The sequence below is a fragment of the Pelophylax lessonae genome, assembly GCF_965119305.1.
Source record: "Pelophylax lessonae genome assembly, chromosome: 4".
In the NCBI taxonomy this organism is placed as follows: domain Eukaryota; kingdom Metazoa; phylum Chordata; class Amphibia; order Anura; family Ranidae; genus Pelophylax; species Pelophylax lessonae.
The window spans coordinates 290,708,807-290,733,458 of record NC_138771.1 but is presented as its reverse complement, the minus strand read 5'-3'; the positions used below and the strand labels follow the sequence as shown (position 1 = coordinate 290,733,458).

At 44.2% G+C, this 24,652-nt stretch overlaps 1 protein-coding gene across 1 annotated transcript in view; it reads left to right on the top strand.

Annotated features, from left to right (window-relative positions):
- OTOGL (otogelin like) overlaps window positions 1–24,652 on the top strand; it is a 234,872-nt gene that overhangs the window by 16,414 nt on the left and 193,806 nt on the right. The window contains exons 7-10 of the mRNA XM_082255665.1: window positions 2,293–2,418; window positions 4,130–4,238; window positions 4,329–4,375; window positions 15,769–15,914. Of these exons, the coding sequence (XP_082111791.1) occupies window positions 2,293–2,418; window positions 4,130–4,238; window positions 4,329–4,375; window positions 15,769–15,914 (428 nt within the window). The remainder of the gene's footprint in view (window positions 1–2,292; window positions 2,419–4,129; window positions 4,239–4,328; window positions 4,376–15,768; window positions 15,915–24,652) is intronic.

The following is a 24,652-nucleotide window of genomic DNA, read 5'->3' as shown; positions in this document are numbered from 1 at the left end:
ATATATATATATATATATATATATATATATATACAGTGGGTACGGAAATAAGACCAGAGAATCTTATTTCTCACCATCTTGGAGTCCTTCAGGTGTTTTTTTAGCAAACTCCATGTGGGCTTTCATGTGTCTTACACTGAGGAGAGGCTTCCGTCGGGCCACTCTGCCATAAAGCCCCGACTGGTGGAGGGCTGCAGTGATGGTTGACTTTCTACAACTTTCTCCCATCTCCTGACTGCATCTCTGGAGCTCAGCCACAGTGATCTTTGGGTTCTTCTTTACCTCTCTCACCAAGGCTCTTCTCCCCCGATAGCTCAGTTTGGCCGGACGGCCAGCTCTAGGAAGGGTTCTGGTCGTCCCAAACGTCTTCCATTTGAGGATTATGGAGGCCACTGTGCTCTGGAAGGTCTTATATAGACAGGTGTGTGGCTTTCCTAATCAAGTCCAATCAGTATAATCAAACACAGCTGGACTCAAATGAAGGTGTAGAACCATCTCAAGGATGATCAGAAGAAATGGAAAGCACCTGAGTTAAATATATGAGTGTCACAGCAAAGGGTCTGAATACTTAGGACCATGTGATATTTCAGTTTTTCTTTTTTAATAAATCTGCAACAATGTCAACAATTCTGTGTTTTTCTGTCAGTATGGGGTGCTGTGTGTACATTCATGAGGAAGAAGAATGAACTTAAATGATTTTAGCAAATGGCTGCAATATAACAAAGAGTGAAAAATTTAAGGGGGTCTGAATACTTTCCGTACCCACTGTATATATAAAATGTTTCAGCGGCTTTGGTGTTAATGAAATTAACAACTGGTGCACTAGATGGGCAACAATAAGATGACCTCCAAAATGGGAATGGTTTTACAGGTGGAGACCACTGACGTTTTCTTTCCCTACTCATCTTTTATGGCTGTTTTTCGCTAGTTTTGCATTTGGCTAGGGTCAGTGTCACAACTGCTAGCATGAGGTAATACCTTGACCCTATAGAAGTTGCACAGGCAGTCCAACTCCTCAAGGATGGCACATCAATACGTGCTTTCGCCAGAAGGTTTTCTGTGTCTCCCAGCACAGTCTCAAGAGCATGGAGGAGATTTCAGGAGACAGGCAGTTACTCTAGGAGAGCTGGACAGGGCGATAGAAGGCCCTTAACCCATCAGCAGGACCGGTATCTGCTCCCTTGTGCAAGGAGGAACAGGATGGACACTGCCAGAGCCCTACAAAATGACCTCCAGCAGGCCACTGCTGTGAATGTCTCTAACCAAACAATCAGAAACAGACTTCTTGTGGGTGGCCTGAGGGCCTGACATTCCCTAGTGGACCTTGTACTCACTGTCCGGCACCGTGGAGCTCCATTGGCATTTGCAATTGAACATCAGAATTGGCAGGTTCACTGGCACCCTGTGCTTTTTACAGTTCACCCTGAGCACATTTGACAGACGTGTAAAGGCCTGGAGAAGCCGTGGAGAACGTTATGCTGCCTGTAACATCGTTTAGCATGACCGGTTTGGTGGTGGGTCAGTGAGGGTCTGGGAAGGCATATCCATGGAGTTACGCACAGACCTCTACAGGCTAGACAATGGCACCCAGACTGCCATTAGGTATCTGAATGAAATCATTGGACCCTTTGTCAGACCCTACACTGGTGCAGTTGGTCCTGGCTTCCTTCTGATGTGCAACAATGCCCGGCCTCATGTGGCAAGAGTATGCAGCCAGTTCCTGAAGGATGAAGGAATTGATACCATTGAATGGCCCCCACGCTCGCCTGACCTAAATCCAATAGAACATCTCTGGGACAATTATGTTTCAGTCCATCTGACACCGCAGGTTGTGCGTCAGTCTGTTCAGGAGCTCATTGATGCCATGGTCCAAATCTAGGAGAAGATTCCCCAGGACACCATCTGTCATCTCAGTAGGAGCATGCCCCTGCATTGTCAGGCATGCATACAAGCACGTGGGGTCCATACAAACTACTGAATACCATTTTGAGTTGCTGCAATTAAATTTCAGCAACGTGGACTAGCCTGCTTCATAATCTTTTCACTTTTACTTTGAATTCAGCCCTCTGTAGGTTGATCATTTTAATTTCCACCATATGATATGGAATACTTTTGTTCCTAACATTACTCAGTCCATATCAGTATAGATATCCAGAATGATATTTCTCCCCATTGAGATCTGATTTGTTTTCAAAGTGTTCCTTTAATTTTTTTGAGCAGTATGTATATATATATATATATATATATATATATATACATACACTCTAAAACTTATACTGTTTTAAATTTCAGCTGAAAAGTGTGAAGAGAATTTTGTACATCGGGACTGTATTAGCTGCTGCCCACCAACTTGTACTTATGAAAAAGAATGTTTAGGGAGCAATTTGCACTGCCTGGATGGATGCTATTGTCCAGATGGTAAGTACTTAACATACTGCAGCTTTTACCATAAAGTGATGTAAGCTACCAATATGAAAATAATCAGCAATAGATACAGTACTTGTTCAGTATAAAAATGTACACATTTTAATTTATTTTTCTTGTCTTTAAAAAAAACACACCCTAGTTTCTAATAAGCCTCTAATATATTTAGACGATTCAAGCAAGCCTGAAATTACTTTTTTAACATTTTCTGCATTATGCATTCTTTTTTTTCCTACTGTAGTTTGAGAGTTTTGCTATGGCATTCAGGGGTTTTTCCGACATATCCCACTGTTGCCTGTTACAGCTGTCTGCAAAGGTCATTAAACATACAAACTGCTTGGTCTGACATTGAGCTTCCTGAATAATGAGTTATTTAAATGAAAAAAGCACATACCATATTGTTCTGGACAGACAGGCTTCCTAGGTTAGAGGTGCCCATAAACACAGGAGATCTGACAGCTGTGCAGTTTCGGTCTGACCACCCTCAGGCACTGCAATTTGCTGGCCCTCTATAAGCCTTCAGCTTCTTTTATTGTGGGGCGACCTTGGCAATCAAACAATATTTTATAACCTGTACAACTAATCATTATCTCTCAAAAACAGACAGCCAGATTACATCTGCTAGTGCCACTGACATAATGGGGTTGATTTACTAAAGGCAAATAGACTGTGCACTTTTGCAAGTACAGTTTCACTCTTTAAGTGCAGTTGCTCCAGAGCTTAGTAAATTAGGTAAAGCTCCACTTTACAAAGAATACCCAATCACATGCAAGGAAAATTAAAAAAACATTTTTGATTGCACATGATTGGATGATGGACATCAGCAGAGCTCTCCCTCATTCACTAAACTCTGAAGTAACTGCACTTGCAAAAGTCTATTTGTCGTTAGTAAATCAACCCAAATGTATTTGTCCAATCCATTATAAGCTGCCCTTATCAGGAAACTGTTTTCTCATGGCAATGGCAAGCTTTGTGTGCCACTGTTGGCCTACGGGAATGACTAGGTAAAAGCCTACCCTCATTTCATAAAATACTAGGAAACATTGTGTCACCTCTCTTTTCTACCTTGTAGGCTAACATGTATCTAATAGATATTTATCTTTATATAGAAGCATGAGGTTCAGAAGTAGAACAACTCTAGTATCTAAATCTAAATAAATCAACTACCTTTTACAAAGCAAATCTGCTTCCATTGTCACGTGACTACATTAGACCACATGTTAATCACGCATAATATTTTATTAATGAGCTCAATACTAATCAGTCACTTTCACAGCCAAAGTGGCAATAATTACTTTGTTTGCAATAATGTTTCCTCCATACTAGTTTAAAGGATCCCCAGTTTATGCCCTTCTATGTATCCATACCTCCCTAATTTACCTTACTTTACAAGTAAAACCTCTAAAATGATTAATTCTCCTAGGCTGCATATAAAATAAGAATCAGGACAGCCAGATCATGCAACCTGAATTTGTAAGACAATGGTATAAGGACATTTTTATACATGTTTAACTATGTAATTCTGCTTAACTATTATTTATTGTAGTGTCTTGCATTTTCACGTCAACTATAATGTGGAAATGTAGCCAAATGCTGACAAAATGTATAATCTGACTTCAAGCATAATAACTGTTCTATTACTATGAAAACTTTTTTTTAATTTCTTCCCACCACAGTATGCTTATATATCGTCTAATTTAACTAGGTCTTATCCTGGACAATGGAGCTTGTGTTTCGGTAACTAGCTGTCCTTGCATTTACCATGGCACGGCCTACCCAGCGGGTTCCAAGATAGAGCAGGAGTGCAGCATGTGGTAATCAATGTTTATTAGCATACTTGACTGTATGATTGCTTCAGCTATTCCTAATAATGGCACAAACTCATGTTTTGTTTTTTATTGCAGCGTTTGTGCCGGTGGGGTGTGGAATTGCACAGAGCATGAATGCCCAGGTATTTTATTGTGATAAAAAGTCTCTTTATTTTAAATTTTTTAACAAGTATATATATATATATATATATATACAGTATCTCACAAAAGTGAGTACACCCCTCACATTTTTGTAAATATTTTTTTTAAATCTTTTCATGTGATAACAATGAAGAAATGACACTTTGCTACAATGTAAAGTAGTGAGTGTACAGCTTGTATAACAGTGTAAATTTGCTATATATAAAGATGCTTACACACAAACGCGATATCCCAAGCAAGCAACCCCAAGCGCTCAGTGAGGATTATTACAATAAATAAATAATGAATAAAATGTATAATATACAATGCTGCTACTTACATAACTTTACTTTACATTACTTAATAAATAACATGTCAAGCGGAATAAAGGTGAATAACATAAAAGCAAAAAATATTCTAGACTAGAGGCCGCTCGGGCTCTCTCTCCCCTGTGTGGATGGTGCGCTGTCTCTTTATATGAAGGATTGAAGTTTGCAATTCAATACCTGCTCTGTGGAAAATACATTTGGCGCGTTTGCTCAGTCTCGAGAGTGACTGAGCCATTGGAGTCGGTGAGTTTGCATTGCTTCTCCCCCCTTTGAGCACGGTGGTGGCAGTTCATGGTGATCCAGTATTACATCTGCACATGTTATAAATCATCCCAGGAGTGTGTAACAATTGTGGACTATTGGAACTACTTCTGCTGCTTTGGTGGAACTTTTACTGACTGCACTCAGACTGTATTGTGTATTAGCAGTCATGAGTGCAGATTGATAGATGGTGAGGGGTTACCACCATCCTTGCGCTACTGGAATATTTTTTGCTTTTATGTTATTCACATTTATTCCGCTTGTCAGTGTAAATTTGCTGTCCACTCAAAATAACTTAATACACAGCCATTATTGTCTAAACCGCTGGCAATAAAAGTCAGTACGCCTCTAAGTATAAAAGGCGAATTGGCTCAAAGTGTCCATATTTTGTGGGGCGCTATCATTATTTTCCAGCACTGACTTAACCCTCTAGGGCATGGAGTTCACCAGAGCTTCACAGGTTGCCACTGGAGTCCTCTTCCACTCTTCCACTCCTCCATGATGACACCACAGAGCTGGTGGATGTTAGAGACCTTGTGCTCCTCCACCTTCTGTTTGAGGCAGCCCCACAGATGCTCAATAGGGTTTAGGTCTGGAGACATGCTTGGCCAGTCTATCACCTTTACCCTCACAAGGCAGTGGTCGTCTTGGAGGTGTGTTTGGGGTCTTTATCATGTTGGAATTCTGCCCTGCGGCCCAGTCTCTGAAGGGAGGGGATCATGCTCTGCTTCAGTATGTCACAGTACATGTTGGCATCCATGGTTCCCTCAATGAACTGTAGCTCCCCAGTGCTGGCAGCACTCATGCAGCCCCAGACCATGACACTCCCACCACAATGCTTGACTGTAGGCAAGACACACTTGTCTTTGTACTCCTCACCTGGTTGCTGCCACACATGCTTGACACCATCTGAACCAAATAAGTTCATCTTGGTCTCATCAGACCACAGGACATGGTTCCAGTAATCCATGTCCTTAGTCTGCGTGTCTTCAGCAAACTGTTTGTGGACTTTCTTGCACATCATCTGTAGAAGAGGTTTCCTTCTAGGATGACAGCCATGCAGGCCAATTTGATGCAGTGTACGGCGTATGGTCGGAGCACTGACAAGCTGACCCCCCACCCCTTCAACCTCTGTAGCAATGATGCCAGCACGCATACGTCTATTTGCCAAAGACAACTTCTGGATATAAAGCTGAGAACGTGCACTCAACTTCTTTGGTTGACCATGGAGAGGCTTGTTCTGAGTGGAACCTGTCCCGTCAAACTGCTGTATGGTATTGGCCACCGTGCTGCAACTCAGTTTCAGGGTCTTGGCAATCTTCTTATAGCCTAGGTCATCTTTATGTAGAGCAATAATTCTTTTTTCAGACCCTCAGAGAGTTCTTTGCCATGAGGTGCCATGTTGAACTTCCAGTGACCAGTATGAGAGAGTGAAAGCGATAACATCAAATTTAACGCACCTACTCCCCATTCACACCTGAGACCTTGTAACACTATCACATGACACCGGGGAGGGAAAATAGCTAATTGGGTCCAATTTGGACATTTCCACTTAGAGGTGTACTCACTTTTGTTGTCAGCAGTTTAGACATTAATGACTGTGTGTTGAGGTATTTTGAGGGGACAGCAAATTTACACTGTTATACAAGCTGAACACTCACTACTTTACATTGTAGAAAAGTGTCATTTCTTCAGTGTTGTCACATGAAAAGGTATAATAAAATATTTTCAAAATTTTGAGGGGTGTACTCACTTTTGTGAGATACTGTATGTATATATATATATATATATATATATATATATATATATATATATATATAGCGCTACCCCCGGAGGAGCTGCTTGAATTTTGGTGCCCAAGTCTCCCACTGATTAATCCACAGCCAGTCACAGGGTATTTTCACACAGTCAGGTGCACACACTCTTCCGCTTGTTGTCTCCAATGACCAATCTAGGGGATTTGTTTTATAATTTATTTGGAGAAGTGAATTGGTAGGATACTCCAAGTGAACAATTCACAAATGAGGACAACTCTCTCTCTATTAATAGTACTGTGCAGCTGATCATTAGCCGGACCCATACAGCAACTGTATGGAATGAACAAGTCCCTTTGTAGCTGAAGGAACTCAGTGAAGGTTGCCTCTTCAAGAAACTAGCCAGTGTCCCCTTTAGCTTGCACCCAGCAGCTGACTTCTAGCACCCAGAATGGGATATAACAGCACAAGTCCCAGTGATCTCCTGTGGGGGTCTGTACTCACAAGGCTCGTAAAGCACACACGGCAACCTTCCTCAGTAGTACCAGATAGGATCTGCAGACATCCTCCCTCAGTCAGCTCTCTTGAAAACCCTGGGCTACAACTTTAATATTTCAGGCCCCCAGGTTGACCACCTGAGGCCTCATGGCAGCCTGCACTGAGGAGGGGCAGCAGCCCCCTTCCCTCCTGGACCTCCCTATCTAAAGGAAGCCCATGTGCTACAGTTACCCAGCATGCCTTGGGGCACATCCCCTTCTAATTGGCCAGGGCTGTATAGATATCCATGCTCTCATCTGCAAGGTTCCCTCCCAATTTTCAGTACATCCAATAGCTACCAGAGTCCTGACCTCAACCTGATAGAACACCTTTGGGATGAATAGGAGCGGAAACTGCAAGGCCTTCTCATCCACATCAGTGTCTGACCTCACAAATGCGCTTCTGGAAGAATGGTCAAACATAGACACACTCCTAAACCTTGTGGACAGCCTTCCCAGAAGAGTTGAAGCTGTTATAGCTGCAAAGGGTGGGTCAACTCAATATTGAGCCCTACGAAGTAAGGCTGGGATGCCAATAAACTTTATGTGTGAGTAAAGGTAGGCGTCCCAATACTTTTTGTAATATAGTGTATATATATTGTGACAGGAAGTCAGGTAAATCTGGGAATGTAGTCACTGAGAGGAGACACATTCCCACCTGCTTTGAAAGTTCACTGATACTATAGGGTGTTGGCTGCAGAGAGAGCCAGCAGGAAGTTGAAAACCATTCAGCTGTTCAGAATGAGGAGATCAAGGACTCTATAATTTGTCCAGAGAAAATCTATTGAGTGCTGCCTCCTGTCGCCGTGTGGGCTGGGAGAGGAAGGCAGACATACGTGTACCTCCCGACGCCGTGTGGGCATGGGAGAAGGACTGCTGCCTCCTGTCGCCGTGTGGGCTGGGAGAGGGGGACAGTCGGATGTGTGCCTCCCGACAAGCTGGTGAGCATGGGAGAAGACCCCCTACAGCGATGTGAAGCTAAGGAGGGTAACCACGAGTGAAGACGTCTCAAAGGTGAGAAGACAAAGTGTTCCATGTGAAGAGTGTGAAGAGAAGTGTTCCATGTGAAGAGTGTGAAGAGTAAAGGGACCTGTTAAATGAACTGTGTTCAATGTGAAGAATCTGAAGAGTAAAGGATCCTGTTATAAATGAACATGTGCTGTGTGAAAGAAAACAAAGGGACATGTTCAATGGACAATGTTTGTGCTGTGTGAAAAGCAAACAAATGGACATTTGAGTGTCTGCTGTAGGATCAGCAGTGTCGGCCCAACAGTAGGTTGGAAAGACTTCTTAGGTAGGTTCCAGCTGTGAGAAGGTAGCCGCCCACCGAGGCAAGGATTTATTTTGTCTTTTATTTTATTTTGGCTGTTTTGATGCTTGCAATTGTGTTAAGTAAATTGCATGAATAAATCAGTCTTGTTTTCAACCTCTAATCGGCTATCTCTCTGTGAAAACGCACCCCCAAAGGGGTCACCCATACGCCTACCACCGAGCTAATCCCTTACATATGGTGGAGGTATGCAGTGGGCATAAACAGAGATCCCTGCAAGGAAGTGCAAATGTTTGATGAACTTTATCTGGTGCATGAGATTGCACAATCTATGTGTGCAGGAGAGAAGATCCTGACAGAAAAAAAAAAAAAGTGTTTTAAAGAGACAGCGGTCTCAAAATTATTTGATGAACTTTGTTGTGTCTGGTGCAAGTGACTGCACAAACTGTGTGCGCAGGAAAAGAGATCCCGCAAGAGAGAGAACAACTACATGTGTTAAAGAGACAGTGGTCTGAAAATTTTTTGCTGGACTGTGAAAAATTTGTTTGTGGAGTTATTGAAGATGGGGCGTTCAAAACGCCTGAAGAATGCAAAGATAGATGAAATGAGAGACCGGATTCTATGGATGGAGGGGATGTTACCGTCTGAACCAGCCCCATCCATGCCTAAAGAGAGTCTTCTAAAGAGGAAGGGTGTTGTCCCTAGCAACACTGATGAAACTGCTATGGAGACGCAGTGTGCTCAGATGAAAAGTAAACCCAAAATGGGGGAGATGCTGAAACAACGGAGCTTTGCAGCTCAACAAAAGGCTCATCAAGAGAGCATGGCAGGCTGGAAACAGAGACGCCAGCAGCCAATGGAGGCCATCGGTTTGGAAGAAACCGAGTATGTGTGCAGGGCTGAGTTGGATGCCTTGCAACGGAAAATGGAAGAAAAGGAACAAGCCTTGGAATTGCTTAAAATGGAGCATAGAAACTTGCAGGAAACGAATGAACTACTCAAGTCTCATGTGTCACAGTGGGAAGAATCCACTGCTCTTCTTTTGGTCGAGTTGCAAAAACGCAGAGAGACTATAATGGAGAAAGATACCATCCTCATGGAAAAGGAAAGTGAAATTCAGACTTTGCAGAAGCAAAGCATGTGTGAAATGTTGGAGTTGCGTAATCAGCTGGAAAAAAGTCTTCAGTGTTTGGAAGTTACAAAAATAGACCTGCAGGAGTCGCAGGAACAGAATGTCGCTCTGAAAACGACATTGTCTCTCAGCGACAACGAGAAAAGTGAAAGAGAGGCTAAATTACTGAGTACTGTGTATGAGCTCACCACTTTGAGCAATGTGGTAGATGAATTACGTGCAGACTGTGAAAGTTGGAAAGGTGAAGCCCAACGTATCCAGCAGCAGTTAAAGGAGAAAGAAGCCTGTGTGGCAGAATTACAGTCTCATTCCCAGAAACTAGCCAATGAGGTGAAGGCTCTTATGCAGGGAAAAGGAGATTGTGAACATAAGAGGGAAAAAGTAGAGGCACAGCTTCTGGAATCGCAAGTCAAGGTGTCAGAAGGTGACCGATTGTGTGCTAAGCTGTCAGAGAAGGCAAACCGACTGCAGGTTGAGTTGGACAATGTTACAAATCAGCTTTCTCAAGCAGACAGCAAATATAGAGAAATTGCGGAAGATTTTTCTATCTTGGAATCGCAGCTGCAAGACACGCAGGAACTCTTACAGGAAGAGAGGTGTCAAAGGCTGAGTTTTAGCACAAAGCTCAAACAAATGGAAGATGAGAAAAATGGCTTCCTGGAACAATTAAAAGAGGAGGCGGAAGCAAAGAAAAACCTATCAGAGCAAGTCGCAACATTGCAAGCTCAGATAGCGGATATGAAAAAACGCATAGAAGAAAGCGTTGGTTCATTACAGTGTGTTGAAGATGTGAAAAAGAAGTTTGATCAGATGCTTGGTGAAGAGAAGCCTGTGTCTGCAAAATATGCTGAAGAACGCGCACGTGCAGAAACGGAGGTGCGTGATAACGAGAGCAAAGCCCTGTTCTTGGCTCGCTCTTTGGAGGAAGCTCTAGAGTGTAAGGCTGAACTAGAAAGAGTTAACAAACAGCTGCGTACAGAAATGGAAGAATTGGTCAGCTCCAAGGATGATGTTGTGAAAAGCGTTCAGGAGCTAGAAAAGTCTAAGCGAGCCTTAGAACAGCAAGTAGAAGAGATGAAGATTCCGTTGCAGGAACTGGAAGAGGAATTCCAGGCAACAGAGGATCTGTCCCAAAGAGGGGATAGTGTGCCTGATGCAGTCTTTAAAAGGATCAGTGTTTTGGGGTCTGTCCTGAGTGAGCCTCAGAAATGTGATGACATGTGGCTTGAATCACCCCTTTGGAATAAACCGTTCCTTCAAAAACTTCAAGCATTGGAAAATGTATCATTAGAACTTCAGCAAACAAAGGAGCTGAGTAAGAAATGTGATGATTTCTCAGTTCAGGCTGAAAACCTAGTGGGGAAAACTAAGGCTGTTGGTGAAAACGTGAAGCAAATGAATAAGTGCCTTTCAGGGAGTGTTTCCAAAATGGAACTGGTAAAAGAATGTGTTGCAGTTCCATGCTTCTTCACTGATGCAGAGAGGAGGTCTATAATGGATACCACCCAGATCGCTGGGTTCAACTGTGTTGTTGCCTTTGACCCATATGATGATGGAAGGAAAGTTGATAAAGTACAGACGTTTCCTGGAACAAAGCTAAGTGAAGCAGAGGTTCTCAAAGTGTTGTGGAAATCATTTGTTGATTGCAGAGAGAGGCGTCTTAAGAATGTTGAAGACTTTAAGACTAGCAAAATTGAGTTGCCTATGGATCACGGACCTCCATGGTGGATTGGACAGACGGTTATGAGGGACAAGCTGTCTGACATTTATGAGAAAGCTGTCAATGAAGATGACAGAAACGAGAAGGAGCAAAATGATGCCAAAAATGCAGTTGAAGAATGTGTATATGAGATGAGAGACAAACTGTGTGGCATTTATGAGAAATCTGTCAATGAAGATGACAAAACAGTTTCATCCGGAAGCTTGAGGATAATAGGAGGCTTATCAGTGAGTCAGCAGTGCCTGACACATGCGTGCCTGGAAATATGTGTCCCAACCCTAGGGTTGAAACAAGAGGGGGGGGTATGTGACAGGAAGTCAGGTAAATCTGGGAATGTAGTCACTGAGAGGAGACACATTCCCACCTGCTTTGAAAGTTCACTGATACTATAGGGTGTTGGCTGCAGAGAGAGCCAGCAGGAAGTTGAAAACCATTCAGCTGTTCAGAATGAGGAGATCAAGGACTCTATAATTTGTCCAGAGAAAATCTATTGAGTGCTGCCTCCTGTCGCCGTGTGGGCTGGGAGAGGAAGGCAGACATACGTGTACCTCCCGACGCCGTGTGGGCATGGGAGAAGGACTGCTGCCTCCTGTCGCCGTGTGGGCTGGGAGAGGGGGACAGTCGGATGTGTGCCTCCCGACAAGCTGGTGAGCATGGGAGAAGACCCCCTACAGCGATGTGAAGCTAAGGAGGGTAACCACGAGTGAAGACGTCTCAAAGGTGAGAAGACAAAGTGTTCCATGTGAAGAGTGTGAAGAGAAGTGTTCCATGTGAAGAGTGTGAAGAGTAAAGGGACCTGTTAAATGAACTGTGTTCAATGTGAAGAATCTGAAGAGTAAAGGATCCTGTTATAAATGAACATGTGCTGTGTGAAAGAAAACAAAGGGACATGTTCAATGGACAATGTTTGTGCTGTGTGAAAAGCAAACAAATGGACATTTGAGTGTCTGCTGTAGGATCAGCAGTGTCGGCCCAACAGTAGGTTGGAAAGACTTCTTAGGTAGGTTCCAGCTGTGAGAAGGTAGCCGCCCACCGAGGCAAGGATTTATTTTGTCTTTTATTTTATTTTGGCTGTTTTGATGCTTGCAATTGTGTTAAGTAAATTGCATGAATAAATCAGTCTTGTTTTCAACCTCTAATCGGCTATCTCTCTGTGAAAACGCACCCCCAAAGGGGTCACCCATACGCCTACCACCGAGCTAATCCCTTACAATATATATATATATATATATACTGAACAAAATTATAAATGCAATACTTTTGCTTTTGCCCCCATTTTTTATGAGCTGAACTCAAAGATCTAAGACTTTTTCTATGTACACAAAAGAGAACACCTCTCCAAAGTGCCAGACGCCATTGAATGTGAGCAAGTTGGTTACGATGATGAAATGCAGTCAGGTCGAGACCCCGATGAGGACGACGAGCATGCAGATGAGCTTCTCTAAGACGGTTTCTGACATTTTGTGCAGAAATTCTTTGGTTATGCAAATCAATTGTTGCAGCAGCTGTTCGGGTGGTTGGTCTCAGTCGATCTTGGAGTTGAAGATGCTGGATGTGCAGGTCCTGGGCTGGTGTGGTTACACGTGGTCTGCGGTTGTAAGGACAGTTGGATGTACTGCCAAATTCTCTGAAATGCCTTTGGAGATGGCTTATGGTAGAGAAATGAACATTCAATTCACGGGCAACAACTCTTGTGGACAATCCTGCAGTCAACATGCCAATTGCACGCTCCCTCAAAACTTGCAACATCTGTGGCATTGTGCTGTGTGATAAAACTGAACATTTTAGAGTGGCCTTTATTGTGGCCAGCCTAAGGCACACCTGTGCAATAATCATGCTGTCTAATCAGCATCTTGATATGCCACACCTGTGAGGTGAACGGAATATCTCGGCAAAGGAAAAGTGCTCACTAACACAGATTTAGACAGATTTGTAAACAATACTTGAGATAAATAGGCCTTTTGTGTACATAGAAAAAGTCTTAGATCTTTGAGTTCAGCTCATGAAAAGTAAGGGCAAAAACAAAGTGTTGCGTTCATAATTTTGTTCAGTGAATATATATATATATATATATATATTTATATATATAGCCAGCGTGGCACACCAACCACTGTAATATCCTTTATATGACAGCCAAGGTGTAGTGGTATGTATTGGCTCGCTTGGTTCTGACAACCTGCAATGGCTAATAAAATTAAGCAGGTGGACAGGTGGAGTTATACAAGACCTTCACTGGCTTCTGACTGAATGGCTGCACCCCTACTATTGTTGTAAGAATATTGGAGAGGCTGGTGTGTCATGCTGAAGAGAAGATAGTAAGGTACCGACAGCGCATGTAGCTTGGGTAACACCAGTGTTAATTTTAATGTCAAATTTAGATTTAGCTTTAGTAAAATGCCATTTTAGTTTTAGTTGTATTTTTGGTCATCTGAATTGTTTTAGTTTTAGTCATATTTTAGTTGACTAAAATCTCCAGTATATTTTAGTTGACTAAAATCTAATGGGTTTAGTTAAATTGTAATGCATTATTTAAGCATTTCTCTAGAATTTCCAAACTCATTATATACTCCTGGAGTAAAAAGCTAATAACATGTATTATGGTATTAAAGTGGTTGTAAAGGCACAAAGTTTTTTACCTTTGTGCATTCTATGCAGGGTAAAAAACCATCTGTGTGCAGCAGCTCCCCCTGAAACGTACTCAAGCCCCCTCTCGATCCAGCGATGTCCATGAGAGCCTTGCCTCTCTGGGGACTCACACTCCCGATTGGCTACTGGCAGCAGCAGCAGCAGGAGCCATTGGCTCCCACTGCTGACAATCACAGCCAGTGAGCCAATCAGGAGATGGAGGGGGTGGGGCCTAATTGGACACACAGAGCAGTGGCTCGGCTCGGGTGCCCCCATAGCATGCTGCTTGCTGTGGGGGCACTCAACAGGAGGGAGGAGCCAGGAGCACCAAGATGGGACCTGAGAAGAGGAGGATCCGGACCACTCTGCGCAAAACCACTGCACAGAGCAGGGAAGCATAACATGTTTATTATTTTAATTTAAAAAAAAAATAAAGCTTTACAATCACTTTTAGTTTTTTTATACATGCACTACAGACACAGATTTAGCCCCCGTTCACACTAAGGCGACCTGTGAGGCGACCTGGTCGCCTCACAGGTCGCCTCCCATAGGGAAGCTGCGGACCCGTTCTAATAGGAGCGACACAAGTCGCTCCGACTTAGAAAAAGGGTTCGGAGCTTCTTTGGGGCGACCAGGAGGCAACCGCCATAGACTTCAATGTTATGAAGTCCGTGGCGGCTGCTCCGAGGTCGCGGCGCGGTGCGAAGTAGCGTCGCCTGCATGTGAACGGGGGCTCAGCCACTGTGATATATTACGTCTTTACAAATAAAACCAAGTTTCATAAACAAACAAAAATATTGCTTTTTGACAAACAAGTGCAACTTTAAAATATAAAAAAACTGTAAATGCTGTATAATCATTGCACATATTACCTGAATATATTACCAACATTTAAGTGGTTGTAAACTCCCCTCTGTAACTTGTACCTATAGGTTAGCCTATAACAAGGTTTACCTATAGGTACTGTAAATATCTCCTAAACTTACGCCGCTTAGGAGATATTTACTATATAGAGCGCCGATGATGTCATTGGCGCATGCGTTCTGAAGGAACGGCCATCCATACCGTTTCTTCAGAGCCTTGTGCCATGACCAGCGGCTCCCCATACGCAGGAGTGACGTCACGCGGCTCCCGCCAGTGGCACAGCGAGTCCGCGGACCCAGAAGGAAGACGGGTGAAGATGGAAGCGGCCTCCAGCAGGAACGACGAGGGCTTAGTTTGGAGGTAAGTAGCACATAATGTGCTAATATGCGATGCATACTAGCACATTATGCCTTTACTTTTCAGGTAACAAAAAGCAAAAAAATCACTGGCTTTACTTCCTCTTTAAATATTAAGAAAAAAAAAATGAGAAAATACTTTTTCTTATTTTTTTTTTCCAGCAGTTTAGTAGGTGCCCCTTAGTTTTTTTTATGTGGTAATACTGTGTTAATTTTGACATCAAATTTTAATTTCGTTTTAGTCATAGTTTTTTTTCTCTAAAATGCCATTTTAGTGTCAGTCGTATTTTAGCCTTTTGACTAAAATGCTATTTTAGTGTTTGTTTAGTTAACTAAAAAGTGTTAATTTAGTCAACGAACATAATTAACACTATGGATTCAGGGAACTTAGAGGCCATGAGTGTCTAATTTCCATATTGACTCAATTGTAATCCACTGTAAATGCAGGTTAAAGTGAACATTAGGCCATAAGGAAAAAAAAACTGCATATTTTTTGTATTATGTATACATTATATATTTCTACATCAGTATTCATTATTCTTTTGTAGCTGAGTGCTCTGTAGTTGGAGATTCTCACTTTACAACCTTTGATGGACGTTATTTTACTTTCCTGGGCATATGTCAGTACATCTTGGTCAAAGGAACTGGAAAAGATAAATTTACCATCACTGTACAAAAGTCTTCATGTGATCAAGTAAGTGCAACCTTTATGAAGATAATAACCAAAAATGTAGTTTACCACAAAATTGCAGATGAGATAGGCAGTTCCATTCAATTTCTTGTAGTGGAACTGCCAATCTCAAAAAAAGGAAATTTGGGAGTGTTTATTATTGTGAGTGATAAGGCAAGTGGACTGTATAAACTGGTCCTTTACATTTTTTTTTTTGTTTTTTTTGTTTAATAAATGGTTATTGAGATGAGATACAACATATCCTGCTTCACGGGAAGAAAAAAAAACAGCACATTGCTGCTGTCAGAAGAGAGCCCTGTATTTGTTTACCTGTTTACCTACACAGGGCTCTCTTCAAAAATGTTCAGAGCCAATCGGTGGGTGCTGGCAACCAGTCAGCAGCCGGTACCTGCTGATTGGTTTGTGCTGCAGCCACTCACAGCACAGGCGGGGCAGCGCAGGCACACTCTCTACCCCAGCTTGCGGTCATTAGGCGGTTAATAATAGAAAGTAGCAAATATCTACTTACATATAAACTAGGAAAAGTGTGTGCTGCCTCAAAACATACTCAGTCTGTCTTGGGAAGGTAAACCAAAGTGGAAAGCCAGTATGCTCACCAGGAGCCAGAGTTGACACAGTGGGATTGCTCCTCGGTGTGTGACTTCAGTCCTGGGCTTTCCCGCTGTCATCTGCTTTGCTGCAAGACTCCGACTCCTGAAGAGCATGCATGGCTGCTTCGCACTATGGATTACCTTGCAGAGACAGACTTTGAGGTGGCACTACACACACCTTTACTTGTTTACATTTTTAGTGGATATTTGCTACTTTTCATTAAAAAAGTTACTGTATTAACACCCTTGGTGTGCTCTCTGTGTTTTACATTTTAAGCGTAGATATAAACAGGTTGATACAGTTAGGAATTCCTAGCACTAATTTTGTAAGCAACCGATTTATTGACTACACAGAAAATTGTCATTTTTCCTGGAAAACAAAGGAGCAAAGACCATAACAGGCACAGCGTCATTGGTCAATTATAGAAACTGGATAAATTGCAATGCAGTCGGAATGTACTGCAACCAAACACATAAGAACAGCAATGGTAGAATGTAGTTACAAGCTTAAATAGATCAAGACATAGAGAAAAAAAGTACACCACCATTGCATGTAACAAAGAGAAATGGTAAAATAATTTTAGGCATTTTCCTGTTATAAGGGACAAATCCCAAGCAAGAATTACCAAGTGCCCACTTAGGAACAGAAAACGTAGAAAACTAGAAAACCACCAGCTGAAAGTGTGGTTGTTATCTCATATAAGGCATTTATAGACAGAAACAGAAAGAAGGAGAAAAGAAAAAAAAAGAGAAAGGAATGGGAGAGAAGGAGGAAGGGAGGTAGGTGAGAGAGAATAAGAGCTATGGTCCGCCCGACAAACCACCCCCTCAGCTGCCACCACCACAGCTATCACGTAAGGGATTAGAGATATTGTATCCATGGATTCCAAACTCTCTTGAATCGTGAAAAAGGTATCTCGTAGTATGAGTTTGCGCTTGCTTCATCACCACCAGGTCAACGATTGTTTTTTTTCTAAGCTGTTGCAATGGCTATCTTAGCCACAAGAAATATAAAGTAAATCAAAGTCTTAGTGTGTCTGGGCACCTCCGCTACAGGTTAGTTGAGTAAAGCAACTGTGTGATCTTTAACAATGTTTCCCATGAGTATATCAAGGCTTGAACTTGTATCCAAAAGCGCTTGACAAAGTGTAATACATCAAACCCACTCGCCTACAGCCCCGAAAGTGAACCGAGACATAAAATTTTTTTGTACATATTTAAGGTGGGCCATACCTAAAATATATATAGTAACTAGGGTTGAGCAAACACTGTATTGTTCGGGATCGTACCAGACTTTTGGGTGTTCGGTACCCAGACACGGACCCGAACATTTTACTGTATATTCGGGATACAGTCCGTTGTTCGGTAATTTTATTTCATGTTTTGGCGCGGTTTTAATGCTGCAGTTTCAACAGCTGCAGGGCAGCCAATCAACAAGCGTTTAACTAGTGTGCCCTTAGAAGCCATCACAGCCATGCCTACTAATGGCATGGCTGTGATTGGCCAGTGCAGCATGTGACCCAGCCTCTATATAAGCTGGAGTCACGTTGAGCCCAGTGAGGAGGAGGGAGGAAAAAAAAAAACTTTTATCAGTCTGTTAGGTGGGCGGCGTGCGGCGTGTAGCGGCCATGTAATGCAAGCTCAGTGCATATGTGTCTGCCTAATCTGGATTTAAAAAAAAAAAAAAGTTTTTTTCCATCATATATTACTGTGACATACAGTGTTTAGACACTGCTGTTCTAATCTGCTATTCAAAAATCACCAATTAAAGGGAAATTTTTTTTTTTTTTCATTCATACCTTACTGTGAGATACACCCTTTGGATACTGTTGTTCTATTCCGCTATTCAATAAACACCCATTTAGGGAAAAAAAAATAAAATTGCAGCCTAGTCTGCATATTTTACTGTGAGATACACCCGTTGTATACTGTTGTTCTATTCCGCTATTCAATAAACACCCATTTAGGGAAAAAATATTAAATTGCGGCCTAGTCTGTATCTGTACGTGTGAGATACACCCGTTGTATACTGTTGTTCTATTCCGCTATTCAATAAACATCCATTTAGGGAAAAAATAATTAAATTGCGGCCTAGTCTGCATCTGTACATGTGAGATACACCCGTTGTATACTGTTCTATTCCGCTATTCAATAAACACCCATTTAGGGAAAAAATATTAAATTGCGGCCTAGTCTGTATCTGTACATGTGAGATACACCCATTGTATACTGTTGTTCTATTCCGCTATTTAATAAACACCCATTTAGGAAAAAAAAATTTAATTGCGGCCTAGTCTGCATCTGTACGTGTGAGATACACCCGTTGTATACTGTTGTTCTATTCTGCTATGCAATAAACAACCATTTAGGGAAAAAAATATTAAATTGCGGCCTAGTCTGTATCTGTACGTGTGAGATACACCCTTTTAGATACTGTTGTTCTATTCTGCTATTCCATAAACACCCATGTAGGGGAAAGAAAGATATTAAATTGCAGCTTAGTCTGTATCTGTACGTGTGAGATACACACTTTGGATACTGTTGTGCTATTCTGCTATTCAATAAACACCCATTTAGGGGAAAGAAAGATATTACATTGCGGCTTAGTCTGTACGTGTGAGATACACCCTTTGGATACTGTTGTTCTATTCTTCTATTCAATAAACACCCATTTAGGGGAAAGAAAGATATTAAATTGTGGCTTCGTCTGTATCTGTACGTGTAAGATACACCCTTTGGATACTGTTGTTCTATTCTGCTATTCAATAAACACCCATTTAGGGGAAAATTAATAATTTTGCAGCGTTTGCGGATTGTGTTTCTGTGAGATACACCCTTTAAATTTGTTTGGCACATCTCCTTCCACCACCAAGGATTGCAGGGCGCTTCAGTTTGCCTCCTGTTGCTAACTCCTCCTACTCCGCTTCCTCATCGTCATCCCCTACCGCCTCCGCATCCGGAGCAGTGATCATTTCCAAGACTTTCAGGGCAGTCATTCACAAGTGGCTCCGAGGGTGGGTTCCTGCACCCACAAATGCCAGGTACACAATTGTCCAGCAAGGGTACAGTTCTGGAGGATGACGAGGTGGAGGATGAGATGGAGATGGAGGAGGAGGAACCATGTTCACAGCAGGGTGGCACCAAGATAACTGATAACAACAGATACTACACTTGATCTCAGCCAAAAGGTCGAGAAGCGATGCTGGTGGCATTCCCACCTGACAGCGGGGGGCACAGTGGAAGCACAAGGCGAAGGCAGAGGAGGAGGTCGCCAATGCAGCCAGGGCACCGCTAGAACCTCATAAGGCAGGGTTAGCATGTATGAAATGTGGAAAAGCTTTGTCGGCACGCCACAACAACCAGGACCACCAGCTGTTTTTTTTTTCTTTTTTAAGCCGTGGTGTGTGAACACACTCAGACTATCACCCGGTGGGTGCATAAAAAAGTGCACACCAAAAAAGTGAAACACAAAAAGTGCACAGGGTGTACACATTGTCCTTGACCCTGATCCCCTGGGGCGCAAGGCTCCTGACAGGGACTGGGGTACTTACACTGGCTAACCTGGCCGAAACCAGGCAGCCTACTAATCACGCTGTGCAAAATCAAGTGTACCGCCACAATAAAAAAAACACAAAACCTGAGACACACAACACATAAAAGTGGGGAAAGGGATAGTGGAGAAGTGCAAGGTTAGTGCCACGTTGCAATACTATGGCAGGCCCTTCGGCCAGGAATAAAAAAATCCTCTGGTCCTGACTCCTGACCAAAAGGCCCGGCTCTAGAGGCAGGTGTGCAAAACGTGTGTGGGAAGTGCAGTGTCCTTGGTGCCATACTCATAGTGTTGCCATCCACCGTGAATTATGGCACCCCTGGACTGCCACTCCAGGGGCACATACACCACAGGCTTTTCAGAATTCCGGTCCCTGGCAAGACTAGTGCAGCCCCGTCCCTACCAGAAGGCCTCAGAACTTAGACAGCTTTGGGTGAGCTCGGCCCACAACCAGGGACACATACCTTTTCCAAGGCCAGACTCAACCCAGAAGGGGGAAAAAGCCCCCCCGCCGCCATCACCGTTCCTTACCATACACCATATACAGTTCCTTACCATTCCTTATGTACTATACACTTACTGAATGACGGGTCTGCCCCCTTCAACTTCTGGGTCTCCAAATTGGGCACATGGCCTGAGCTTTCCCTTTATGCCTTGGAGGTGCTGGCCTGCCCTGCAGCCAGTGTATTATCTGAACACGTATTTAGCACGGCTGGGGGCATTATCACAGACAAGCGCAGGCGACTGTCCAGAGCCAATGTGGACAAGCTCACGTTCATTAAAATGAACCAGGCATGGATCCCACAGGACTTGTCCGTCCCTTGTGCAGAATAGACATGTATACCGGCCTTACCCAGCCATTGTTGTATTTTTGATCTTTCTCACTCTTTTGGGGTGTACCCTAATTTAAAAAGAAATTTAAAATTAAAAACAAAAACCAGTGTTGGCTACCTCGTCCTCATCCACCGCCACCTCAACCTCCTACTCCAATAGGTGCCTCATCCTGCTAGATCAAGATGATTATTTTTTTTCATTTTTTTCTGTTATTTTAAGTTATTTCCCTATCTACATTTGTTTGCAGAGCACTTGCCATGCTATTAACAAGATTTTGCTGCCATTTGCAGCCCTTTCCGTGATTTTTTAGAGCCATTTTAGTGCTCAAAAGTTCAGGTCACCATTGACTTCAATGGGGTTCGGGATCGGGGTAAAGTTCGGGTTAAGTTCGGGTCACGAACCCAGACTTTTTATCCAAGTTTGGCCAAACCCGGACATCCAGGTGTTCGCTCAACTCTAATAGTAACCTCATTCTTACACTGAACAAAATTCTAAAGGCAACACTTTTGTTTTTGCCCCCATTTTTCATGAGCTGAACTCAAAGACTTTTCTATGAACACAAAAGGCCTATTTCTCTCAAATATTGTTCACAAATCTGTCTAAATCTGTATTAGAGAGTAGAGTTGAGAGGACACCTGGATGTCCGTGTTCGGCGGGTTCGGCCGAACTTTAAAAAAAAGACCGGGTCCGTGTCCCGGACTTTTGCCGAACTTTTCCCGGACACCGAACCCCATTGAAGTCAATGGGGACCCGAACTTTCAGGCACTAAAATGGCTCTAAAACACCAATGGAAAGGGCTAGAGTGCTGCAAATGGCAGCAAAACATAGTTAAGAGCATGGCAAGTGCTCTGCAAACAAATGTGGATAGGGAAATAACTTAAAACAACAAAAAAAAAACTGAAAAATAAAACAATGTTCTTCATCTCTGAAGGACGAGGCCCATATGGAGTAGGAGGGAGGTTGAGGTGGTGGTGTCATAGGCGTGCGCACAGGGTGTGCCGGGTGTACCTGGGCACACCCTAATCACCTAGGGCACATAGCATTATCGCTCTGTTTGCCAGTGAGGAGATGGGAAAGATCTCCCTCGGACCTGCTCTGCTCTATTTCGCTTTGCCAGCAGGGAGAGTAATGTATCGGGGCCATGTAGATGTAGGCAAACACATGCATGTGTATTTAAACTTTGGGGTGCACACCCTAATGCAATAGGCTGCGCACACCTATGGGCGGTGTAGGTGGAAGCGGCGGTGGAGGAGGACCAGGGCCGGATTAAGAGCATCATGGGCTTGGTGCTGAGGATTTTGAAGGGCCTTAAGGGCCGTGCCTTGGCATGCACCCAGAGGAGGAAGGGTGCAGCCATGCATGCCTAATTCAACATGGGATGCTGTCTCTGAAGCCCATAAACACATCCATGCATCGGCAACTGTCCCTCCTTGTCCGGCCTTCATGCTGTGTGGGGAGGTTCTGAGGGAGCTGCCTGGGGAAGCGAGCATAGAAGCCAGACTTCTGTGTTTACAAGTGACAGAAGAGCGGTAACAGTGAATATGGCCAACCCGGGGCCTATATAAAGGTAGGGGCCTGGAGCTGCAGCTCCAATAGCCCCTACGTTAATCTGGCCCTGAGGAGGACGAGGTAGCCAACACTGCTTCTTTTCACAAATTTTAAATGAGGGTACACCCCAAAAGAGTGAGAAAGAGCAAAAATAGAACAATGGCTGGGTAAGGTCGGTATCCATCGCTATTCTGCACAAGGTACGGAAAAGTCCCGTGGGATCCATGCCTGGTTCATTTTAATGAACGTGAGCTTGTCCACATTGTCTCTGGACAGGCGGCTGCGCTTGTCTGTGATAACGCCCCCAGCCGTGCTAAATACCCGTTCAGATAATACACTGGCTGCAGGGCATGCCAGCACCTCCAAGGCGTAAAGGGCAAGCTCAGGCCATGTGCCCAACTTGGAGACCCAGAAGTTGAAGGGAGCAGACCCCTCATTCAGTACGTCTAGGCGTGTGCACACATACTGCTCCACCATGTTGGTGAAATGCTGCCTCCTGCTAAGACGTTCCATATGAGCTGCTGGTGCTGCTGTTTGTTGTGGCGTGCTGACAAAGCTTTTCCACATTTCGGCCATGCTAACCCTGCCTTCTGAGGTGCTGGCGGTGCCCTGGTTGCGTTGGCGACCTCTTCCTCCTCCTCCTCTGCCTTGTGCTTCCACTGTGGCCCCGCTGTCAGGTGGGAATGTCAGCAGCATCGCGTCTACCAGCGTGCGCTTGTACTCGCGCATCTTGCGATCGCGCTCCAGTGAGTGAATTAAGGACGGTACGTTGTCCTTGTAACGGGGATCCAGCAGCGTGGCCACCCAGTAATCAGCACAAGTTAGAATGTGGGCAACTCGGCGGTCGTTGTGGAGACACTGCAGCATGTAATCGCTCATGTGTGCCAGGCTGCCCAGAGGCAACGAAAGGCTGTCCTCTGTGGGAGGTGTATCGTCCGTGTCCTCTGTATCCCCCCAGCCACGCACCAGTGATTGCCATGAGCTGGCCTGGGTGCCACCCTGCTGTGAACATGGTTCCATCTCCTCCTCCAGCTCCTCCTCCTCATCCTCCTCATCCTCCAGAACTGTGCCCCTGCTGGACAATTGTGTCCCTGGTGTTTGTGTGTGCAGGAACCCACCCTCGGAGCCCCTTGTGAATGACTGCCCTGAAAGCCTTGGAAATGTTACCTCTTCATCCTCCTCCTCCTCCTCCTCCTCATCCTGTGCCACATCCTCTTCCATCATCGCCCAAATTGTTTTTTCAAGGAGGCATAGAAGTGGGATAGTTAAGCTGACAACGGCGTCATCGGCACTGGCCATGTTGGTGGAGTACTCAAAACAGTGCAACAAGGCACACAGGTCTCGCATGGAGGCCCAGTTATTGGTGGTGAAGTGGTGCTGTTCCGCAGAGCGACTCACGCGTGCGTGCTGCAGCTGGAACTCCACTATGGCCTGCTGCTGCTCGCACAGTCTTTCCAGCATGCACAAGGTGGAGTTCCACCTTGTGGGCACGTCACATATGAGGCGGTGAGCGGGAAGGCCGAAGTTACGCTGCAGCGCTGACAGGCGAGCAGCAGCAGGGTGAGAACGCCGAAAGTGCGCACAGACGGCCCGCACTTTCTGCAGCAGCTCTGACATATCGGGGTAGTTTTTAAGGAACCTCTGCACCACCAAATTCAGCACATGCGCCAGGCAAGGGATGTGCGTCAAACCGGCTACGCCCAGAGCTGCTATGAGATTTCGCCCGTTATCGCACACCACCAGGCCGGGCTTGAGGCTCGCTGGCAGCAACCACTCATTTGTCTGCTGTTCCATGCTCCTCCACAACTCCTGCGCTGTGTGTGGTTTTCCCCCAAACAGGCAAGTTTTAAAACTGCCTGCTGTTGTTTACCCCTGGCCGTGCTGAAGTTGGTGGTGAAGGTGTTACGCTGTCCGGATGAGGAGGCGGTAGAGGATGAGGAAGTGGAGTAGTAGGAGTTAGGAACAGGAAGCAAACTGAAGCGCCCTGCAATCCTCGGTGGTGGAAGGACATGCGCCAAATTGCTATCCGCCTCAGGCCCATCCGCCACTGCATTTACCCAGTGTGCCGTTAGGGAGATATAACGCCCCTGACCGTGCTTACTGGTCCACGTATCGGTAGTTAGGTGGACCTTGCCACAGATGGCGTTGCGCAGTGCACACCTGATTTTTTCCCCCACTTGGTTGTGCAGGGAAGGGATGGCTTGCCTGGAAAAGTAGTG